Genomic DNA, 24,169 nt, shown 5'->3' with positions numbered 1-24,169 from the left:
GGACAAAGGATTCAAAGCCAGCTCTGTGCTGACAGCAGAGAGCCGGATGACAGGCTTGAACTCAGGAACAATGAGATCATGACCTGAGTCACCCAGGTGCCCTTGGTCAAATGATTCTCAACAAGGGTGCCAAAAAAATTATGAGGGATAAATAGTCTTTTCAACAAATGGTGCTGACACACTGGATATTCATATGTAGAAGAATAAGATTGACTCATAAACCTAAATATAAGAGCTAATACTTTTTTGGCTAAGTGTTTATTTACTTATTATTTTTTTTTTACTTACTTATTTTGAGAGAGAGAGCGCACGTGTACACAAATTGGGGAGGGGCAGAAAGGGAGAGAGAGAAGTGCAGAGCCCAATGAGGGGCTGGATCTGTGACTGTAAGATCATGACTTGAGCCAAAGTCAAGGGTTGGACACTCAACCCACTGAGCCACCGAGGCATCTCACTTAAGAGCTAAAACTAAAAACTCTTAGAAGAAAATGTAGGAGTAAATTTTAATGAGCTTGGATTAGGCATAGGCTGCTAAGACACTGCACCATAAACATAGGGATTAAAGAAAATCTCAGCAGTCCTTTGGGGCCTGAGGGAAAAAATAAAAGAGTAGGAAAAGGTGCCGACCTAGGATATCAGGAAGCTCAGTGTTTATTTCTTCATTGTGTTTAAGATTATAACTTAGTTTGGTTTATTTGATTTTTGACTTGAATTGAGATCTTTCTTTCTTGCTGCCTTTATTGAGCTCTCAACCTTGAGAATTAACTGACATCTTAGTATTAGTCTAAGAAGTTGGCCCCTGGAATTTGCAGGCATGTCTTTTGGCAGATGGCTTTTTGCAGTTCTGCAGACCAAACCTAATTATCCATTTTGAGTTGTCATCTGAGGTTCTATTTGAGTTGCCAATGTTTGTCCATTTGATTCTTCTTCTGTCCATTAAGCAATTTTAGTGCATGAGAGAACATTTAAAAGAATGTCAGGAAACCAGCAGTCATTTGTTGAGAGCCATATGGGATACACTGGCACTATTCACCAGAAGTCCATTTCTTTCCTTAATCAAGCAAGAAGAAAATGTATAACATTGTAATAATAATTAAAAAAAAAACCCTCAAAAAAGACATGGCCTAACACATCTGCAAAACATTCTACAAAATTCCTGTCATGTTAGCAGAGTCTAACATATGCATTGATTGAATGCAATTCCACTTGGTCAAGCCATAATGTACTTAATCTCTATCAGAGTTTACAAAAAAAGCCTAAAATGTCACAAATTGCCCTATATTACTTTCTTGCTTAGCAATAGCAACAGAAGGGAAATTAAACAAGTCAAAGTTTATTTTTATATGCAATAAATTTTCCATTAAATGGAAATTATAATACTCAGTGGTGTCAAGAATGCTTTTTTTTTGTAAGTTTACTTATTTATTCTGAGGGAGACAGACAGACAGCATGAGTGGGGGAGGGGCAGAGAGGAGACAGAGAATCCGAAGCAGGTTCTGTTCTGTCAGTGCAGAGCCCAACGTGGGGCTCGATCCCACACACCATGAGATCGTGACCTGGGCCGAAATCAATAGTGGGATGCTTAATCGACTGAATCACCCAGATGCCCTAAGAATGCTTTTAAATGATAAGGGGACTTCTTCAATCTTTCAAGTGCTTTTGAATCAGGAATGCCTAACTGACTTTTAAACATGTGAAAGTAGGGACAGGTAAGATCACCTTGATAACAAGCCCATCTACAGAATAATAAAATTACTCTTTTATCAGAAATTTAAAAGTTTCCTAGCCCTTGAGAACTTGAGTTGTGAACTGGGATATGTTCTCCCTACTAGCAATCTGAAATTAGAAACAGCAAAAGGCTGTCATAGCCTGGGAGTTACCTAATGGTCCAAAGAATAGCCTTTCCCTGCCTACTTCTGCTGTCCCTGGGCACACCCTCTATTTCATCTTCTCTTCTTCACTACTGATTAGCAGAATGCATGGCTAATAAAGGTTCTGCTCCCCAACTTTTTTTAAAGATGATTTCTCTACTTTTATTTATTTATTTATTTTTTTAATGGAATCTCTACCCCAGTGTGGGGCTTAAACTCACAACCCTGAGATTAAGAGTCACATGTTCCACCCACTGAGTCAGCCAGGTATCCCTTCTGCTCCCCAGTTTAACTGTGTGTATGTGTGTGGGGGGAGGGGCTGGGGGTGGTTCTACACCACCAACTGATTCTCTTAACACCAGCCAGGTGTACTGTAATTCATCTCAGTTCTGACACTACCCAGATACTGCATCAGATTCCATAGGTTGAGGGCTCAGTTCTACAAGTGGCCCCTCCCCCACTTTATCACTTGTGCTTCTGACCAGTTATAGATTAGGGGTTCCAGTAACCCCTTCTATGGGTTTAATTTGCTAGAGTGGACCTCAGATGCCTCGCACCAAGGCCAGGTTGTCATCTGTGCTTCTGACTGAATGCCTATAAATCAGAGGTTCCCACACCTCCCTCCTTGGGTTTGATTAATTTGCTAGAGCAGTTCACAGAACTCAGGAACCCCATTTATCTACTTGACTGCCAGTTTATTACAAAGAATATTAAAGGATACAAATCAACAGCCAAATGAAGAGATATACATGGCAAAGCCCAAACACAGGGGCCTCTGTAATGGTTGAGTTTGGGGCCCTGCATGGTAGCCTGCATGGAAGAGTTCTGCTTCACCTACAGAAAAGTTCCTTGAACCCCACCTTTTGGATTTTTATGAAGGCTTAATTACATAGGCATAGCTGATTGAATCACTGGCTGCTGCTGATTGATTCAACATCTAGCTCCTCTCCCCACCCTAGAAATCAGAGGGTGGAAATAAAAGTTCCACCCCTCTATTCAAGACTAGTTATCCTGGGGGTGACTGGGTGGCTCAGTCCGTGAAGCGTCCAGCTTCAGCTCAGGTCATGATCTCATGGTTCATGGGTTCAAGCTCGGAGTCAGGCTCTGTGACGACAGCTCAGAGCCTAGAGCCTTCTTGGGATTCTCCCTCTCTCTCTGCCTTTCCCCTGCTCACATGCCTGCACACGTGCTCACTCACTCTCTCTCTCTCTCTCTCTCTCAAAAATAAATTAACATTAAAAAAATATACTGGCTCTACTGGCAATCAGCCTCCAAAGGTAGGGGATTCCCAAAAATCACCTCATTATTAAACCTAGTGGTGGTGGAAAGGGGCTGGTTACGAATAACAAAACACCCATTTCATCTTTATGGCTCTGAACATTTTCAGGAACTGAAGATAAGCGACCAAACACTATAACAAAAGGTGTTCCCAATGCTCTTATTGCTCTAGAAATTTCAATAGTTTTGGCAGCTATGAGCCATGAAGTGTAGATGAAGATCAAATATATATGAGAAATATTTCTCATATATATTTGGTCATTCAGATGAACAAAATATTTTTTTCTGAATGACCATGTGTGTGTGTGTGTTTGTGTGTGTGCATATATATATATATATTTTTTTTTTTCTTTTTCCTTTTAAGTAGGCTCCATGCCCAGTGTGGAGCCCAATGTAGGAACTCATGACCCTGAGATCAAGAGTCAGACCAACTTAGTCAAGTCAGTCAGCTTAACCAACTGAGCCACCCAGGCACTCCAATCTCTTCTCTCTTTCTTCTTTTTTCTTTCTTATAAATTACAATATCACAGCTGATACCTTCCTGAACTAATTAATAAGGTTGCCAAAACTGCCTGGGGTCTGTGGTCCCAAGCTTTCTATTCTTGCTGATTTTCCTGCTATTTACTTAACTCTGACCAGGATCCTTCATCCCAATTTCCTACTATATCCCCATCGGCATTTATCCATGCCAGATCACTTGCCCATACCTGAACAATCTGCCAATTCTCCCCTTCACATATTTAAATGCAAATATAGTCCCTTCTCTCTAAACTATAATGTTAGTCCCACACCCTAAATACATGCAGCTTGCCCTTAAACATTCTATGTTTTGTTATTCTCGGGAAAAGAGTAATGTTTGGCAAAGACGTCTTGGCTCCCAATTCTATGTCTGAGGGAGACAAGTTGCTTTATTGGATGTGGAGTTGGCCTTGTGAATGCAAGTCCCCAAAGAAACATTTTTCTGAAGGATGTTTCATTATGTTCTGACAAGAAGACTATAGGCTAAAAAGGTATTTATCAGCTTCCTTGAGAAATTCACATTTACAGCATGGCTGCTATCAGATTAACAACCAATATAAAAAACAAACTAATTCCTCAAAGGAGTATAATCTAAGTTCCAAAATCTGGATCTCCAGCCAGGTCGTCTCTCTTTCTGGCATCTCCACTTGGATGTCCCCCAGGCGCCACAAACCTAACATTTATACTCCACTAAACCTGCTTATCCTCTATTCCCTATTTACTTAATAGCACCCTTATCCACTGATTGCCCAAACCTAGAAACCTGACCTGGCTTTGTTTCCTGTTCCTCACAGCCCACATTCAATTGGGCTCAAATCCTCCTGGTCCTTTCTCTGAAATGTCCTCTGTTCTCTCACCAAAACGGGAGTTCAGATCCTACCGGTTTTTATTGTAACTATGACAATAATTTCTTCCATGATCTCCTCCTTTGTTGCTTCCTACTTCTTTCAGATCTATTCTTGTACTCCCCTAGAGTTTCTTTCCAAAACAAAGACAGAATTATGAAAAGCCTTTTTTATTTATTTTTAAATGTTTATTTATTTTGAGAGAGAGAGAGAGAAAGAGATAGCATGGAGGGTCAGGGAATGAGGGGGAGAGAATCTCAAGCAGGCTCTGAGCTGTCAGTGCAGAGCCCAACAGTGGGGCTTGATCTCACAAACCATGAGATCATGACCTAAGCTGAAATCAAGAGTGGGAAGCTTAACTGACTGAGCTACCCAGGACCCCCACCTTAATCATATTTTTAATGAACTCATACCCTTTCATCATTTTCCTAATTTGTCTTTTGTCATCTTACTAGAAGTTTAATGGTTTTAGTTTGCATTAAGTTGTTGAGGCAGTCTATATATTTTCCTATTCAAATGTTAGAATAATAGTTTAGAATGCCAACTATTGTCTTACTGATTATAATTCTGAATTGAAATTTTTGGATTTGGGCTCGAATTCTGAAAGAATACTTTTCCTAAAACCGAAATTAATTCAGTTAACAAATGGGTTTTGAGCCCATATTTAGCACCAACCACAAAACTAAGTGCTGGGACTACACTAGTAAGAAGAAACAGACATGGCCCCTGTCATTGGGGGAAGTGGATAGGCATTAATCAAATGATCAAATAATTTACACATTCAAGTATAGAATTGTAATTATAGCAAGTGCTCTGAAGAGGAGGTGCCTGGTACTTTGGGAAATGCTGATTCTGAAAGTTGATTTAGTCAGCAGCTCCTTTTAGGAAGAAACACTTACTCTGAAATGGGAACCATGACTAGGAGCTACCCACCTGGCAGGTCAAATGTTCCAAGCCTAAGTGACAGCATCTGCAGCTATGGGAGGGTAAGGGTAACGAGATGAGCTTGGAGAAGTAAGAGCTCAACTCTTCATAGCTGAGAAGTATTATCTTTTTTATAAACACAACCAAAGCACACATAGAGCTTAACTTCATGGGGATAGAATGTTAAGGTCTAATCAGAGAAAGAGGGACTTAGCTGAATTCTGTCTCTGACTCCCAAAATTTCTTGTTAACACTTTCATGCCTTCATGACACTACTTTCTTTGCCTCAATAACCAGTTTACCTCAATGCATGTCATCTCAAGTTTTGTAGAGATACTTTAAGGAACAATGAGTCATAATTGTGGAGTTCTTTGAACTTCTTGGATGAAAGATGTTATATGGTCTATAAATGTAAAAGCATTGCTATTATCTATCAGACACAAAGCTGTCTCCAGCCAAAAAGAAACCAGCAAAATATAAAGTATATGAGGCTCCATCCACTTCTATCATATTTAAATATAATCTAAGTATAAATTAAATGGTTCAATGCTGGGTAAGCTCAGCATCTTTGATCTAAAATGCCCAGAGCACTGTGCAAACATTAAGTCATCTGTTCTGAAAATGCCCTATGTACACGTCATAAACACCAGCCATTGTAATTCTTCCTGAGGATTATTATAGTATTCACAGAATATAATTTCCTTTCCAGGGTTACCAGCAAAGTTAGTATAAAGCCCCAGAAAGAGGATAGAAGCTCTTGGTTTATTCTGTCAGTCCTATGTACTTTCACCCAAACAAGCAAACGTTAAACACCTCAAAGCCAAAATACAAACTACAGAACATGGAGATGAAGAGCTTAAATAGAACAAGCAGCAAACTTTTATCTTTAGGTAAATATCATATCCCTTTGTTATGTTTAGTACAGGGGAAATTCAGTACTTTGTGGATTGTTTTGGCATAGAAAACGTTGAGAAAAGGAACTGAAGATCAAGACACCATAAGGACTGGACCTTTAGCAAAAGAAGTGAAACAGACAGAGATGAGAGGAATATTTAGAAGTTCACTCTTTTCCTTCCCTTTCATATTAAACCTTTAACATTTTAGGTCAGAAACACTTACAATTGAGAGGAGGGGAACTGAGAGGCAGGAAGAGGCAAGTCATGCCCAGGGCCTTTAAAAATGTTTTCATTTCTGGGGCACCTGGGTGCTTCAGTCATTAAGTGGCTCAGGTCATGATCTCACAGTTTGGTTTGTGACTCTGAGCCCTGCGTTAGGCTCTGCACTGACAACATGGACCCTGCTTCGAATTCTCTATCTCCCTGGCTCTCTACGTCTCTCTCTCTCTCTCTCAAAAATAAACGTTAAAAAAAAATGTTTTCATTTCTTTTAAACTCAAAAGAATTAGGAGCACCTGGGTAGCTTAGTTGATTAAGTGTCTGGCTTTGGCTGAGGTCATGATCTCCCAGTTCATGAGATGGAGCCCTGAATCAGGTGCTCTGGAGTCAGCACAGAGCCTGCTTAGAATCTTCTGTCCCTCTCTTTATCTGCCATTCCCCTGCTCTTGTGTGCACACATGTGCTCTCTCTCAAAAATAAACATTAAAGATAATAATTAGACTAAATAATGATATGATGTAGCCTGGGTTACATTTGTCTTTATACCAACACAGTCGTGAAAGACAATTTTAAATATCTTTTGTGGTGGGAAGGGCCCACAAAAAAAAAATTACCTAGGGCCCCTAATAGTCAGAATGTGGCCCTGGAAATGCCCTAATTTAGATAGTTTGAGGAACACCTACTGAGGAAATCCTTAACAAGGATTTATTTATTCCACCTAGACACTAGAGAATCTTGCAAAAGCAACTAAATACAATGTTTTTCAAGTGATTCGACAAACTGAATGGAGCAAGCTAAATGAAAAACCCTAGAGAGCCATCAACAAAGGAAGATGTGGTCTGATTTCCATGTACAGCCAAGCTACAGACCACAGGAGTGTTATTTTATTTAAAAGGGCTAATGAAGATTTGAGAATGATGAGCCTCATCAGAAAGTTTAGAGTATTTATAACTATCAGCCCTTCCTCATGCTGGTTTCTGATCCAAGTTTATATTAACTGTGTCGTTTGGGAACTTAATGCCAAAAATTATTTTTAAAGTTTTCCTAGATTGGTAGTGTCCTTGGATCCTGGCAGAAGTTAATATAAATTCTCTCTCGAGGAAAACACTTCAAACCCTCAAATACTCCACAAAGATAAAATTCCACAAATATGCACTTGCAATAAAAAACCATAAAACATGAAAAAAGAAGCCTAAAACAAACAAGAATCTGTATAAACATCAAAAAAACAAAATGAGGTACCCAAAGATTTCAAATCGCATAATTATTGGACACATTAAGTGCATTTAAAATGTTTAAAGAAATATAAGAAATATTTGGGAGAAAATATTTGGAAGTATGAGTAGAGAATAAGAAACCAAACAAATCTGAAAAAAAGACTAAATATCTAAAGATGAAAAAATATAACTTAAATTAAAACTCATTTGGAGATTGAATAGTAGATTAAACACAACTGAAGAGCAAAGTTGTTAACTGGAAGATAAAACTGAAACAGTTACCTGGGATTCAGCTCAGAATATCAAGTATCTGAAAATGGGATGAGATGTGAAAGAATAAGGAGTTGTAACATATATCTAGTAGGCATGTTAGAGGGCACATCTTAGAGAATGTGAAAAAAGCCATACTCAACAAGAATTTGAATATTGAGATTTTTCCAGAATTGAGAGATGACAAGAATTCCCTCAGGTTCAGGAAATCCCTGGCTGGAGAAATAAACAGAAATCCCAAATTAGACACAGCGTAATGAAACTGAACAACAAATCAAAGAGAAATTCCTAAAAATAGCCAGGTGAACTACAAGGATCATTAGACAGACTTTATTAGAGCTGCAAAGGAAGCCAGAATACAGTGGAATAGCATTTTTTAAAAGTTTTTATTTTTGAGAGAGAGAGAGAGAGAGAGAGAGAGATGGAGGGAGGGGCAAAGAGAGAGAGGGAGACACAGGATCAGAAGCAGGCCTGATGTAGGGCTCGAATTCACAGCTGTGAGATCATGACCTGAGTCAAAGTCAGACATTAAACCAACTGAGCCACCCAGGCACCTCTATTGGAATACTATTTTGAAAGCATTTACAGAAAAGCCCAATAAGCCTCAAATTCTATACCAAGAATTCTACCTTTTAAACTAAAAATATGTATTTTTAGACAAATAGAAACAAAGTTTACCTTATCCTCAGTAAAGAAATTTATGAAGGACATATTTCTGGAACAAGGCAAATCATCCCAGAAGTTGTCTGATATGCAAGAAGACATGATGAAAAAGATATGTAGACAAATCTAGTTAAACACTGGCTGGAGTGCTTGGGTGGCTCAGTTGGTTAAGTGTCTGACTTCAACTCAGGTCATGATCTCATGATTCGTGGGTTTGTGCCCCGGGTCTGGCTCTGTGGTGACAGCTAGTCAGAGCCTGGAGCCTACTTCAGAATCTGTATCCCCCTCTCTGACCCTCCCCCACTCATGCTGTCTCTCTCTCTCTCTCTCTCTCTCTCTCAGAAATAAATAAAAACATTAAAAAAAAAAAAACATTGGCTATATTAAGGGGCTCCTGGGTGGCTTAGTCAGTTAAACATTCCACTTTGGCTCAGGTCATGATCTCACAGTTCGTGGGTTCAAGCTCCACATTGGGCTCTGCGCTGACACGTCAGAACTTGGAGCCTGCTTTGAATTCTGTGTCTCCCTCTCTCTCTCTGCCCCTCTACTGCTCATGCTATCTCTCTCTCTCTTCTTCAAAAATAAATAAACATTAAAGAAATTTTATAAAAATTTGGCTATATTTAAAAAATGACAAGGTATACTTTACAATATGTACAGAACAAAAACATTAGATTACAAGAAGAATTTGATAGGAATTAAACCAGTCTAAGATCCTTGTATTGCTCAGAAGAAGAGTAAACATGTTAATTCTCTTCAGGTTTTTAACATTTCAGTATGCATGGGGATATTCACCTCAACTGAGGGCAGATTTTTGCATAAATATTTATATACTAAAGTTGACGCCCTCAGTGTTATTCTAGCCATCCTTCCAGAAAGCTGGCCCAGGAGTTCCTGGCTGGCTCAGTCAGTAGAACATGAAACTCTTGGTTTCAGGGTTGTGAGTTCGAGCAGTACGTTGGGCCTGAAGCGTATCTTAAAACAAAATAAAACAAAAAAACCCCTACAAAGCTAGCCAACCATGTGTTTATGCTCAAGAGCAAGATACCAGTTTTATTTTCTAAAAGTAGTTTTATTGGTGGTCTCCACAGATTGACCCGGGCTGAGACCACAATGGAAAAATGTTACCTATAAGCCCAGAATTTTCAATTTGCTTCCTTTTTTCTGCCCTATTTTAACCTTTGATCAGAAAATAAGAAATTACCAGAAATTGAAGAAAAGCAACTAGCATGAAGTGACAGAGACCAGAACAAATAAAGCATTGGAACAAACAGAGCCTATTCTTAGATAAGAAGCTTAAAAGACCATCAAAAAAATCTTTAATTTTGGTCTGGATAAACTTATCACTTTCTTTTTCCTAAGATTATATTTTATGTTATTTTTATTTAAGTCCAAGTTAGTTACAATATACTGTAATAATGATTTCAGGAGTAGATTCCAGTGATTCATCCCCTATGTATAACACCCAGTGCTAATCCCAACAAGTACCCTTCTTTAATTCTCATCACCCATTTAGCCCATCCCTCCACCCAACACCCCATCAGCAACCCTCAGTTTCTTCTCTGTATTAAGATTCTCTTATGGTTTGACTCCCTCTCTGTTTTATTTGATTTTTGCTTCTCTTCCCCATGTTCATCTGCTTTGTTTCTTAAATTCGGCATATTAGCGAAATTATATATCTGTGTTTCTCTGACTGACTTATTTTGCTTAGCATAATACATTCTAGTTCCATCCGTGTTGTTGCAAATGGCAAGATTTCATTCTTTTCAATCGTTGAGTAATATTCCATCGTATGCATATACCACATCTTTATCCTTTCATCATTTGATGGACATTTGGGCTTGTTCCCTACTTTGGCTACTGTTGATAGTGCTGCTATAAAGATTGAGGTACATGTGCCCCTTCAAATCAGCATTTTTGTATCCTTTGGATTAATACCTAGTAGTGCAATTGCTAGGTCATAGGTAGTTCTATTTCTAATTTTTTGAGAAAACTCCATACTGTTTTCCAGAGTGGCTGTACCAGTTTACATCCTCTCCAACATTTGTTGTTGCCTGAGTTGTTCATTTTAGCCATTCTGACAGGTGTGAGGTGGTATCTCATTGTGGTTTTGATTTGTATCTCGCTGATGAGGGGCAATGTTGAGCATCTTTTCATGTGTCTGTTAGCCACCTGGATGTCTTCTTTGGAAAAGTGTCTATTCATATCTTTTGCCCATTTCTTCATTGGATAATTTGTTTTTTGGGTGTTGAGTTTGATAAATTCTTTATAGATTTTGGATTCTAACCCTTTATCAAATATGGCATTTGCAAATATCTTCTTCCATTCTGTTGGTTGCATTCTAGTTCTGTTGATTGTTTCCTTCACTGTGCACAAGATTTTTATCTTGATGAGGTCCCAATAGTTCATTTTTGCTTTTGTTTCCCTTGCCTCTGGAGACATGTCAAGTAAGTATTTGCTGTGGCCAAGGTTAAAGAGGTTGTTGCCTGTTTTCTCCTCTAGGATTTTGATGGTTTCTTCTCTTACTTTTAGGTGTTTCATCCATTTTGAGTTTATTGTTGTATATGGTGTAAGAAAGTGGTCCAGTTTCATTCTTCTGCATGTTGCTGTCCAGTTTTCTCAACACTATTTGCTAAAGAGATTGTGTTTTTTCCATTGGATATTCTTTCCTGCTTTGTCAAAGATTAGTTGGCCATACATTTGTGAATCCATTTCTGGGTTCTCTATTCTGTTCCACTGATCTATGTGTCTGTTTTTGTGCTAGTTCTACACTGTCTTGATGATTACAGTTTTGTAATACAGCTTAAAGTACAGAATTGTGATGCCTCCAGCTTTTGTTTTCATTTTCAGCATTACTTTGGCTACTCAAGGTTTTTTCTGGTTCCAAACAAATTTTATTTTATTATTTAAAATTTTGTTTAACATTTATTTATTTTTGAGAGACAGTGAGACAGAGTGAGCGCAAGTAGGGGAGGGGCAGAGAAAGGGAGACACAGAATCTGAAGCAGGCTCCAGGCTCTGAGCTGTCAGCACAGAGCCTGATGCAGGGCTTGAACTCACAGACTGTGAGATCATGATCTAAATGGAATTCTAATGCTTAACAGACTGAGCCACCCAGGTTCCCCTGGTTCCATACAAATTTTAGAATTGTTTGTTCTAGCCCTGTGAAGAATGCTGGTGCTATTTCGATAGGGATTGCATTGAATATGTAGATAGCTTTGGGTAGTATTTTAACAATATTTGTTAAAATATTTGTTCTTCCAATCCATGGGCAGAGAATCTTTTCCTTTTTTTTTTTTTTTTTTTGCATCTTCTTCAATTTCTTTCATAAGCTTTTTATAGTTTACAGTCTATAGGTTTTTCACTTCTTTGGTTAGGTTTACTCCTAGGTATTTTATGGTGTTTGGTGCAATTATAACTGGGGTTGATTTCTTGATTTCTTTTTTGCTGTTTCATTTTTGGTGTATAGAATTGCAACTGATTTCTGTACACTGATTATATCCTGTGACTTTGCTGAATTAATGTGTCAACTCTAACAATTTTTTGGTGGAATCTTTTGGATTTTCCACACAGAGTATCATGTCATCTGCGAAGAGACAATTTGACTTCCGCCTTGCTGATTTGGATGCATTTTATTTCCTTTTTTGTCTGATTGTTGAGACTAGGACTTCCAACACTATGTTGAATAACAGCAGTGAGAGTGGACGTCCCTGTTGTGTTCCTGACCTTAGGGAGAAAGCTCTCAGTTTTTCCTGACTGAGAATGATACTAGCTGTGGGTGTTTTGCATATGGCGTTTATGATCTTGAGGTATGTTCCTTCTATCCCTATTTTCTTGAGGGTTTTTATCAAGAAAGAGTACTGTTTTCTGTCAAATTTTTTTTTTTGCATCTATTGAGAGGATCACATAGTTCTTATCTTTCCTTTTATTAATATAATGTATCACATTGATTGGTGGATATTGAACCAGACCTGCATCCCAGGATTCACTTGATTGTGGTGAATAATTATTTTAATGTATTGTTGGATCTGGTTTGCCAGTATTAAGGTTTTATTTTTATGTAATCTTTATACCCAACATAGGACTTGAATCCACAACCCCAAGATCAAGAGTCACATGCTCCATTGACTGAGCCAGCCAGGTGCCTGTAAACTTATCACTCCTGTGTATTCATTCTGGAATCACATTATAAGGAATAAAAAAAAAAAAAAAATTCTAGGTCGCTGGCTAAAGGTTGATTTCTAAATGTTATATACACGGCATTAAACTAAAAATGTATTTATAAATTCACTTGCACAGGGGTAAATAGATGACTTGGATGTTATTAACCCATGAAACTCATGTTCTTGTTATTGCATGTAGAACACACTATGAAAAAACTTCATTTCTTTTTTCTTTTTTTCTTGTAAGTAGGCTCCATACCCAACATGGGGCTTGAACTTATGACCCTGAGGTCAAGAGTCACATGCTTTCTGGACTAAGCCAGGCAGGCACACCAGAAACATTCATTTTCTTTTCTTTTTTCTTTTTTCTTGAAAATTCATAGCAACTTTATTCTTTTATTTTTCCTTTTTTAGGTTTATTTATTTATTTATTTTTACAAATAGTTTATTGTCAAGTTGGTTTCCATATAACACCCAGTGCTCATCTCCACAAGTGCCCTCCTCCATGCCCATCTCCCCCCTCCTCCCCACACCAATCAGTCCTCAGTTTGTTCTCAGTATTCAAGAGTCTCTCATGGTTTGCCTCTCTCCCTCTCCCCCACTATTTCCCCCCTTCTTCTCCCCCACAGTCCTCCGTTATGTTCCTCCTAAACCTCCTATACGTGCAAACATATAGTATTTGTCCTTCTCTGCCTGACTTATTTCGCTCAGCATAACACCCTCAAGGTCCATCCATGTTGCTACACATGGCCAGATTTCATTGTTTCTCATTGCCATGTAGTATTCCATGGTATAGATAAACCACATCTTCTTGATCCATTCGCCCGTTGATGGACACTTAGGCTCTTTCCATGTTTTAGCTATTGTGGAGAGTACTGCTATGAACATTGGGGTACATGTGTTCCTATGCATCAGCACTCCTGTATCCCTTGGGTAAATTCCTAGCAGTGCTATTGCTGGGTCATAGGGGAGTTCTATTGTTAATTTTTTGAGGAATCTTCACACTGTTTTCCAGAGGGGCTGCACCCATTTGCCTTCCCACCAACAGTGTAGGAGGGTGCCCGTTTCTCCACATCCTCGCCAGCATCTAGAGTTTTCTGATTTGCTCATTTTAGCCACTCTGACTGGCGTGAGGTGGTATCTCAGTGTGGTTTTGATTTGTATTTCCCTGATGAGGAGGGATGCTGAGCATTGTTTCATGTGTCTGTTGGCCATCTGGATGTCCTCTTTGGAGAAGTGTCTATTCATGTCTTCTGTCCGTTTCTTCACTGGGTTGTTTGTTTTTCGGGTGTGGAGTTTGGTGAGTTCCTTATAGATTTTGGATATTAAGCCTTTATCTGATATGTCATTTGCAATTATCTTTTCCCATTCTGTCGGTTGCCTATTAGTTTTATGGATTGAGAAACATTCATTTCTTAAGAACAGCATTATCATTTTCTAGAAAATATAAAAATCAGCCAAGGTCATCTATGAAAGAAAGTTTCTTGCTTCACATGCCTTCATAGTCCAGGCTGGTAAGAGGTAAAAATCCTTTAATTCTTATGAATAAGTCAGTCTCTGAATGTGATCACAGGATTTTAATCATCACTCAGTATATTGACAAATTCACTACTGCTGAGAAATCTTTGTTAAGAACAAATGCTATATTAAGCATAGTTGTTTATGTCTCTATAATTATCACCTTCTTGACAGACCAAGAATCACGTTTCTGCTGGTTTAGAAGCTATACAATATGGAGTGCTGGTGCTTTACTAAGCTAGGATAATTCATTTAATAACTGTGCACTATTGTGAGCTTGGTTTGAAAATATCAAACAATCATGGGTGCCTGGGTGGTTCAGTGGATTAAGTGTCTGACTCTTAGTTTCAGCTCAGGTCATTATCTCATGGCTAATGGGATTGAGTCCTGAGTCGGGCTCTGTGCTGACAGCATGGAGCCTCCTTGGGATTCACTTTCTCCTCTCTCTCTGCCCCTCCCCCACTTGCATGTGGGCACATGTGTACTCTCTCTCTCTCAAATAAACATTTAAAAACTATATCAAAGGATCAATAATTTGCATGATCCAGAAGTAATGAGACTATCTCATTACAGTTTTGTAGACGTAATTTCTAAGCTAACTATAGCTGCAAAGCCTTTTTAAAAAATGTTTATTCATTTTTGAGAGACAAAGATAGAAAGCAAGTGGGGGAGGGGCAAAGAGAGAGTGAGACACAGAATCTGAAGCAGGCTCCAGGCTCTAAACAGTCAGCACAGATTTGGATGTGGGGCTGGAACCCAAGAACTGTGAGATCATGACCTGACCTGAATCCCACATTTAACAGACTGAGCCACCCAGGTACCGTTGGCCACAAAGGCTTTTTAAGGTGTTATTAAGAAGTTTCAGATATTGGCATAATTTTAGCTGCTGTTTTTAGGAAATAATGTAGTCATAAACCAAAGTGTAAAGATGACTCAATTTAACTTTTGTCCTTTTCTCCCCATCTTTAATATAATTGTTTAAAGAATAATAGTCTTCTGAATAAGGTAAATTACTCTTTTCAAAGTTACTTAAATCTTGAGATGATATACTTCGAAAAATTTGTGTTCAGTAACCTAATGAAGTATAAAACACTAATTTTGGGGGTGCTGGCTGGCTCAGTCTGAGAAGTGTGAGATGCCTGAACTCGGGTTCATGTGTTCAAGCCCCACATGAGGTGTAATGATTACTTAAATAAAAGCTAAAAAAACCTCCAGCCAATAAAAACATTAAAATTGTAAAATTTGTATTTTTAAAAGTACATTCTAAAAAGCTGTATTCAGATGTAATGATTTGTGAGTTATTGTATGCATAAATGTTTTTACTAATATACATCAATATATTAGCATATGAATTAAATATATTTAGGTCAACAAATACTAGAGATTCTACTATGGGCTGGCTTCCAAGAGTGACACAGATGAATAAATAATGTGCTTTTTTGGCCTTCTAGAAATATTCAGAGTAAGAAGTGATTGCCAGGTATGAACATGCCTACCACAGAAGGAGGCAAAAGGGAAAGATTGCAAAAGAAAGTACTAGAAGGAAAGGGTTAAAATAAAAATCTTTCTGGATAATTTCAAAAGATTTCCTCTAGTAAGTGGTTGAGATAACCCATGAAGGGTGAGTTTAATTTCCACTAGAGGAGACACTTATAATAAATGTGGGCTGCTTTGAAGTGATTAATACTAGAAAAATTCTCATATAACAGTCTGAAATAGATATGAACAATTTTAATATTTAGTCTTTTTTAATTTCATGAAGTCTTATGTGTTGAGAAAAAATTTAAGTTCTCAATACTCTATACCTTCAATTATATCCAGGAGAATTTTTGTTTCCTCAATAGGAAATCCCTCTCAGTTACTCTGGACTCTCCTCTGAAGATCAGCCACGACTCCACTGGAGACCAGTTAAATCAGGATCACTGCAGTGGGTTCAGATACGGTATTTTGTAAAAATTCTCTAGATGATTTTATTTTATTTTTTCAAAGATTTTATTTTAAAGTAATCTCTATACACAAAATGAAACTGAGCTTACAACCCTGACATTAATATTCCCTGGGGCGCCTGGGTGGCTTAGTCGGTTAAGCGTCCGACTTTCGCTTAGGTCATGATCTCGCGGTTCGTGGGTTCGAGGCCCGCGTCGGGCTCTGTGCTGACTGCCAGCTCGGAGCCTGGAGCCTGTTTCAGAGTCTGTGACTCCCTCTCTCTCTGGCCCTCCCCTGCTCACGCTGTCTCTCTCTCTCTCCTAGAAATAAAAAAATTAAAAAAAAAAATTGAAAAGACTCCCATGCTCCACCGACAGGGCCTGCGAGGTGCCCCTCCAAATAATTTTAATATGCAGTCAGTACAGCCGACCATCAGGCTGGATTGCAGTTTAGCAACTTTGGTCTTACTCATAATTGATTTATTTTCTCTTTGCTGATTCAACAAATAAGAATTTTCCAATATAATTTTTATTAGCTGCCACTTTTTATAAAAATCTTTATTTTTGAGAGAGAGAGAAAGAGAGAGAGCATGTAAGTGTGTGGGGGGAGGACCAGAGAGAGAGAGAGGGAGACAGAGGATCTGAAGCACTCAGTGTTATTAGCTGCCATTTGACTGAGTATTTACTATGTGCCAGGCACAGTGCCAGATATTCTTTTCTGCCTTATATCATCTAATTTCCATAGATAGGTGTATTTCCAAATCACTTGCCCAGTTAACTGCCCCTCTCCAGGGCCCAAGCACTTACCCACTGCACCACACTGCTTCTCTCCTCTAAGTCACTCCTGATAGGAAAGTGTTGGGAACACAAAAGTCTCTCAGCAGTTATATATAAACGCTATCTGGAAACGGCAACCTAGAACACAAATGACTCAAGAACAAGTATGGAGGATACCAGGAAGTGACACTGTAGGGCAGACCAGGCGATTCAAAATCTCTTTTTCGCGGGTCCCCCCAACACCTGCCTCCGGCCTTTAACCACCCCTACTTAGCCCCAGTTTTAAAGCTCCCTGGTCCACGATGACCAATTTTAGGGATAGAATAACCTTTAAATACAAAGCGTCAAAAAACCAGTCCAGATATTTCCCAAATCCGAAGCTGCAGTTTAGGGGTTCAGTCATTACTGGATAAAGGGAAAAGCCGTCCCGGGCTTTCTCCACCTCAGCCCGCCGACTCAATGATACGGGAGCAAATGCCCGGGGTAGGGTGGATTGCCCAATTCGCTTTCCTCACAGCCTTAGGAGGGAGACCTCGCAGCAAACCGCCAGAGGAGGAAGTGTGGCCGGAGGCCCCTCATTCCCTACTAGCCAGAGGGGAGGGCGGGGTCAGTGCCTGGGGGCCAACCCTATTTGCCGCCCTTGGGGATCCCGGGGCAGGGCAGCCGGCGTTTATCATTCCGTACCTCACCCTGAAGCAAGGGCGCGTCGGCCAACGGGGAGCGAAGCTAGCTCGACCCCTGGTTTAACTGGAGCACAACCCCTGGTTTAACTAAAGGCACTGAAGGAGGGACCTGGGCTCACGGTGTGGGAAGGGAATGGCTGCCGGCTCACCCCAAGGCGGAGCGCAGCTGGCACGGGAATTCTATTCCAGAGGATCCCTAGGGCTGCCCGCGCCGGTTGCCATGGCAACCCCACGCTCCTGGCGGAGCCGGCGCGCGCCTCAGGGCTCAGCCACTACCGGAAGTGACGTGTTTCACCTGCCGTGCAAGGGTGGGGTGGGACGGGGGTGCGGAGGTGCCGCCGCCGCCAGCCAGTCGGGAGCGCGCGAGGCACAGGGTGACTGAGACCCCGGGTGAGAGCCGCCTACCTTCAGTCACCGCCCACGGCCGGGCCGCCACCATGGCGCTTCTGCTGCGCTTGGTCCTCTTGTGGGGAGTCGCGGGTGAGTGGGGGGCAATTCAGTTCCTAGGGTCCGTGTTGGCGGCGCCGCCCTGGGGCTCTAGCTGCCTGTGGCCACCCGGGAACAATGAGGCGTGGGGGAGGGGACGGGTGCGATTTGGGGGCGCTGCGGCAGTGGTGGCCGTGCGGGTGGTATTAAAATAGTGTGGTTTGCGGAGCGAGGCGTGCGAGCCCGGAAGGTGGAACGGCTCGGAATAAAGCCATGCAGGGGCATGAGGTGTTCGGGGGGTGGGGGGGAGGGGGGAGTTGGAGATGGTGGAGACCGAGCCCGGAGATGAGAGGCGGCGGTGCAGGGGCTTCTCGGGCGCGGGTGGTGGGCGAGGCGTGCCGGGTGCGTCTGGCGTCTTTCCCAGACCATTCTTTGCTGCGGTTGCAAGGTTTGCTTTATTCGCGCTTGCCCTTTCCCTCGTTAGCCGCCGTGTTGTGTCCGTCCAGGGTTACTCGATTTCAAAAGCCTTGGACTGCGAGTTTGCAGGTGTTGAGCAGTCCAACCGGGGAGGCTGAATTACAAACGCCATGATTAAATAGACACTGAGCTTTTCAGTGCCTCAAATCGTCCAAGCTACCTCTAGGAAAGAGGCGCTGAACGAGCAGTAGCCGGAGCATTCTTGGTCCCGTAGGAGAGGAGAGCCCAAGCACGAGCTGTTAACTAGAAGGTAACTCGACGAAGTAGACCGTCAAAAATCAAAGGTAGATTCCCGCAAAGAATGCGGTCTTGGTGCCCGAAGTCCCGGAGCAAAGTGCAGAGGAGAGATTCGTAACCTCAGTTTATGATGAGTTAATTCATTTTTAAGATAGGAGGGGGATGGCTTGTACGGGGCACTTCCTAAAGGATTCGCCAAGTACATTTTTCGACTGCGCCTTTCTCGGGAGGGGAAAAAAAGGCATTTAAAAAATGGGTGAGCCATTGGAAGGCACAATCATTTGACACTTTAAGTGATCTGTCTTCATGTCAGTGTTTTAACGAACTGATCTTGTTTGTCTGGGTAACCATTGTATTTTAGAACCAAATTGTTAATTAAACGAAAAAAATCCGTAGGTGGGACCCTGGGAGGCACGTTTGCGTAGGCTCTGGAAGGATTTTTTTTTTTTTTTTTTTTTTTAAGCCCGAAAGGATCGGGTGGCCCTTTCTGTTGGGATGGCTCTCTGTTTCCTGTTGAAATGTTAATTCCATTGTTGGATGCCACATCTGTGAGCATTACTCATGGGATCAACATTCTGTTACCAAGTCTAATCTTCTGACTACAGCACCACCTCCACCTTTTTGATACTTATCATTTAGACTTGGGTGAAATTTCCAAAGTAAAGCTTCCGGAAAAGATGAAGGGTCAGTAACTAGTTTACTTGGTACATTCCCACCTTTGTTTTGTGAAGGACTAAACTGAAGTTGAAGTGGAGAACACATTTTCTCTATGGGAAGAATATTTTACGCTACATCTACAGCAGAAAAGTGGAATAGCATAAACAGTGTAGAGGATTAAAAATTTTCTTTAATGTTTATTTATTTTTGAGAAAGACAGAGTCGGAGTGCAGGCTGGGGAAGGGCAGAGAGAGGAGACACAGAATCTGAAGCAGGCTTCAGGCTCTGAGCTGTCATCACAGAGCTCAATGTGGGGATCAGACTTACGAACCACAGATCATGACCTGAGCCAAAGTCAGGGGCAAAACCGACTGAGCCACCCAAGTGCCCCTGTAGAGGATTTTTTTTTTTTTTTTTACCCCCTGGGGATGTCCGAATGATTGCCTGGTTTTCATTTTTCTTGGATGCCTCACTTTGTCAGGCACAATGAACTTCTCATTAAAGGGCTATTGTCCGTTGCTTCACAAGACAGCTATTTTTAGCTCCCATTTCCCAGCTTAGGGAACAACTCAAAAACTATGTAACTGATGTATGGCTTCCAGTGTTTCTTGAGACACTCTTGCCATTTTAGAAGTTCCTTGCTATGAATTCAGTTTGAGTGTCTTCCACATTTGGCAAAACATAGTGGAGGAGGCTTACATATTAAAAATTGCAGTGCTATTTTTTCTCTAGATCTGTCTCCATATGGGTTGTAAAGAGTGTTGTATATTCTGGTTGCTAGTGGAAGTCCTTTTGATGCATTTTATTACCTACCCAGCAGCAAGTCATACTACCAGTAATAATAGTGGCAGTAGTGGAGCTGTAGCAATAGTAGTAAAATTAAAGCCTTGATTGAGCAGTTATTAAATGCCAGACACTGTTAAGGGTTTTACATATACTCAACCTACGTAGTAACCCTGGGGGGTATGTATTACAGTGATCCCTATTGTACATTTGAGGAAACTGAGGCACAGAATAGTTCTATAACTTAATTTGCCAAGGTCACAAATTTGCTCTTTAATCCTTGCTCTTACCACCGTGGTATTTTGCCTTTGTAGTAGCCATTTTCCTCTTTGATTAGATGTGATCGATATCCTAAATTTTTATCACTGGTTATCTGTCATTTAATAATAACCTGCTGTTGGTTTGACTCTGACAAATACTGAAGTCTCTATTATTATTAGCCCTTCACTTTTTTGATCTTAGTTGCATACTTTCTGGCCCCATTATGAAAACATGAGGAATCAGGTTAGTGTTGTAAAACTGATGTGGCCCATCTACCAGCAGCATCAGCATCATCTGGGGATCTTGTTAAAGTTTGGGGTGCTGCTGTTTCTCACACTGTCAACATGAGTGAAACTAAAAATTTTTTGTCTATCACTTGTTAGCCATTTGATGGCTGCAGGCCCCTGTCCTTTCTCTGTGCCTCAGTTGCTTTATGTGTCAAGAATAGGGATCCTTTATTTCCTCTATATATGTCTCTTACTGTTCACATTTTGGCCATTTTACCAACCACCTAAAAAAATGTCACCCCTCCTCTGAGGCAAGCCAGTTTACATTGGCTCCTTACCCTGTGTGTTGTGGAGTGTCCATGAGTTACTCAATTTATCTTACTGCACTAGGTCAGAGGGCAGAGACATCACCTGTGTTCTTGTTACAGTCCCAGGGTTAGCTGGTGGTATGTGGCAAGTAGCAAATGTTCAGCACTGTTGTGTGGCTGAAAGTTTGTAGCCTTTTTACCATTAGGCCTGTGTATATGATGTAGCCCTCATCCCTTCCATCTCTCTTTCCCTTCTCATCAAATAAGGATGGTCCTTCTAGTGATCATTCCAGTAGACTTGTCTCAAATGAGACAAGTTGTTAGTCTAAAGAAGTTAAGGTTCTGCTTTATCTCTGATCTCATTGTTCTCTTCCACCTTAGTGGCCAAAGGTAACAATCACCATGTTCCAAATCTGTTTATCTTTTTGGAGCTTCTTGCTACCTTTTTGGTTCTTTCCCACCTTGTTAACTTGCTCTTCATTGACTTCTTTTTTTTTTTTTTAAATGTTTCATTTATTTATTATTTCTAGGAGAGAGAGACAGCGTGAGCAGGGGAGGGTCAGAGAGAGAGGGAGATACACAGTCTGAAACAGGCTCCAGGCTCTGAGCTGGCAGTCAGCACAGAGCCCGACGCGGGGCTCGAACCCACGAACCGCGAGATCACGACCTAAGCGAAAGTTGGACGCTTAACCGACTAAGCCACCCAGGCGCCCCTGCTCTTCATTGACTTCTACAGAAGGTCCCTTAAATATAGCCTCACCCATGATTTGGCCCATAATACCCTTCTTTCAATCTTAAACCTGGGTAACCTCATTTATCTATTACTGTAACCTCCAAACAGTTGCTAATAACTTAAAAATAGTGCCACCTTAGCCCACCTCTCCTTTGAATTCTGGGCCACTGTTTCCAACTGTTTAACATTCACATTCCACCTGATTGCACTTTTAGTACTTTACATTGTGCAAGTCTGGAACTGAACTCATCCATTACTTTAATTGATTACATGATGCAGTCATTCAAATATTAACGCCTAGTATGTACTGTGCCTGTACTAGGTGCCCTTAACAGTAGTAACTGCAGAGGTTTGATAGGACATTTCCAGCAGATGGTACAGCTTTTGCAAAGTCATGGAGTTCTGAAAGGGTATAATGTGTTGTGGGAGGTGAGAAAGTTAGTGCATTAGGGCATCTAACCAGCACTTCTTGAAGTTTTGATGTACACCTGAGTCTTTCTTGTAAGAAAGTATGGGGTGAAGCCTGAGATTTTGCCTTTTAACAAGTTCCTTATGATGTCACTGCTGACGGCACTCTGGGTGGGTGAAGAGCTAAGGCTGTGCTAAGAGCTTAGTAGGAGTTGAAGATGATGGACATCTGTCAAATTCTATCACTCTCCATGGTGGCACCAAAGAAGCTTGTGGAGGCATTAGAGGAGTGAGATTATAACTGAGATGATTCTCTTGAATGATGAACCCTGCAGCAGTTCTGGAGGTGGGTAGAACCAGTAGATCTGATCCAGGAAGCTCTCTGGGATTATTTACATATAAGCAGTCCCTGTTTAAAAACAACAACAACAACAGAGAATTGTGTTGGGCTTCCTTTCTGGTGTGAAAAGTTTTAAGGGAAATGCAGTGAAACCTGATACCTGGTTGGTTGCAAGAAAAAGTTGGAGAGAAGCAGTAAGATTTCTGGCTTTCGGTGAATTGTGAAGTCACTAACCTACGGAGGATAAAGAAAAACAGAGCAAGCTTTAGGGGAAGTGACCAGTGAGCTTAAGTTTGGACAGGTGGTGTTTGAGGTGCCTGAAGGGAATGGAGGTAAAAACTACCTAGTAGGAAGATTTAAACAAAGGACTGGATCTCAGAAAAGGCAAAGGTTGGTGATAGAGAATTGAGAGTCACCGCTGATAGGTGGTATCTGTGCAAGGTTAACCAGGGAAAGCTGGTCGGACTGGGAGAGACAGTGAAATGTGACACTGGAGAACGTCAACACCTAAGAAGTAAACAGAGGGTGAATAATAAGGAGTGATGGGGGGGGGCATGTAGGAGAAGTAGGGGATGAGGGTATTCTAGAAACATGCAGCAATGAGGCCAGTGGGTCTTACCATTAGGAGATTATTGGCAACATTCAGGAAATTCTTGATTCCATAGGGAGGACAGTTTTCTGTAGGGGGTAGAGTACAGCTGGATTTTCATAGATTAAGGAGTGGGTGTCAGGTAAGTGAAGAAAAAAACATGCTTAGCATTTGCAGTTGGCTTGACAAGCATTGCACATACAGCCTTCATTCCAAGCGGCAGCAGCAGACCCAGGGGACAAGGTAGAAGCCAGCAGCTTAGGACTCCCTTTATCTTCCACCCACCCACACTGAGAACCTTGTTCCTTATTTTCCGTTGTGCACCTAGTTTCCTCCTTGTACCTTAAATATTGGGGTTCCTCAGTTTATGGCTTCAGTTAGCGTTTATGTCTTGACAGCTTCCAATCTATATCTAGTCTGTCTCCCAAGCTTTTTCCCCTCATTTGAAAGCACCCACTTGACATCCCTGCTTTGACTTTCTGTTGTTACCTCCAATTGAACCTGTCCACATAACCACTGTTCCCTCTCTCATTAAGTGCCTTTGTCAGCCATCAGAATGCCCAGGCAGAAATCTGGGCACCTTACTTGACTCTTCCTGTTCCTTCATCTGCTTACATCCGGTCAGTTTCTAAGTCACTTGTATTCCTCCAGCCACTACTCGTAGTCCAGGTTATTACCTCTTAAGATGGTTGAAATAGCTTCGTTGGCATTCAGTTAAGTTTTCCCTGATCCAAGCACATTACATTACTGGGGCATCTTCTATCGTTTGTGAGGTGGGCCTTTATTGTAATTGTTTTTCCTCACCAGACTACCTTTCACGATGTCAAGGATTGTCAACTGCTTATTTTGTTCCCAGTGTATGCACAGTCCATGTTAATTAAATGGGAAAATGTTTTGGATAGGAATTGAAGTTTGTTGGCCTGTGGGGAAAAAAAACCTGGAGGGAAAGAGCAAT

General features: G+C 40.9%; 1 protein-coding gene and 1 long non-coding RNA gene across 5 annotated transcripts in view; one reads left to right on the top strand and one right to left on the bottom strand.

Annotated features, from left to right (window-relative positions):
* LOC120246300 overlaps window positions 1-18,004 on the bottom strand; it is a 130,050-nt gene extending 112,046 nt beyond the window's left edge. For both annotated transcript variants that reach the window (XR_005532005.1, XR_005532006.1), the window contains exons 1-3: window positions 17,770-18,004; window positions 17,116-17,223; window positions 16,189-16,305 (exon numbers count right to left, since the gene is read on the bottom strand). This is a non-coding gene — a long non-coding RNA (uncharacterized LOC120246300). The remainder of the gene's footprint in view (window positions 1-16,188; window positions 16,306-17,115; window positions 17,224-17,769) is intronic.
* The window catches only part of CXADR (CXADR Ig-like cell adhesion molecule), a 53,643-nt gene continuing 47,477 nt past the window's right edge, over window positions 18,004-24,169 (top strand). Inside the window, exon 1 of one of the 3 annotated variants that reach the window (XM_039253765.1) lies at window positions 18,004-18,248. In XM_039253765.1, coding sequence (XP_039109696.1) covers window positions 18,206-18,248 — 43 coding nt within the window. In that variant the 5' untranslated portion in view covers window positions 18,004-18,205. Of the gene's footprint in view, window positions 18,249-22,544; window positions 22,632-24,169 lie in introns of those variants that run through there. The other 2 variants (XM_039253764.1, XM_039253763.1) reach the window with 2 other exon arrangements.

This window comes from Hyaena hyaena, unplaced genomic scaffold (assembly GCF_003009895.1).
Source record: "Hyaena hyaena isolate Hyena2069 unplaced genomic scaffold, ASM300989v1 scaffold_461, whole genome shotgun sequence".
Lineage (NCBI taxonomy): Eukaryota > Metazoa > Chordata > Mammalia > Carnivora > Hyaenidae > Hyaena > Hyaena hyaena.
This window is presented reverse-complemented; position numbering and strand designations above follow the sequence as displayed.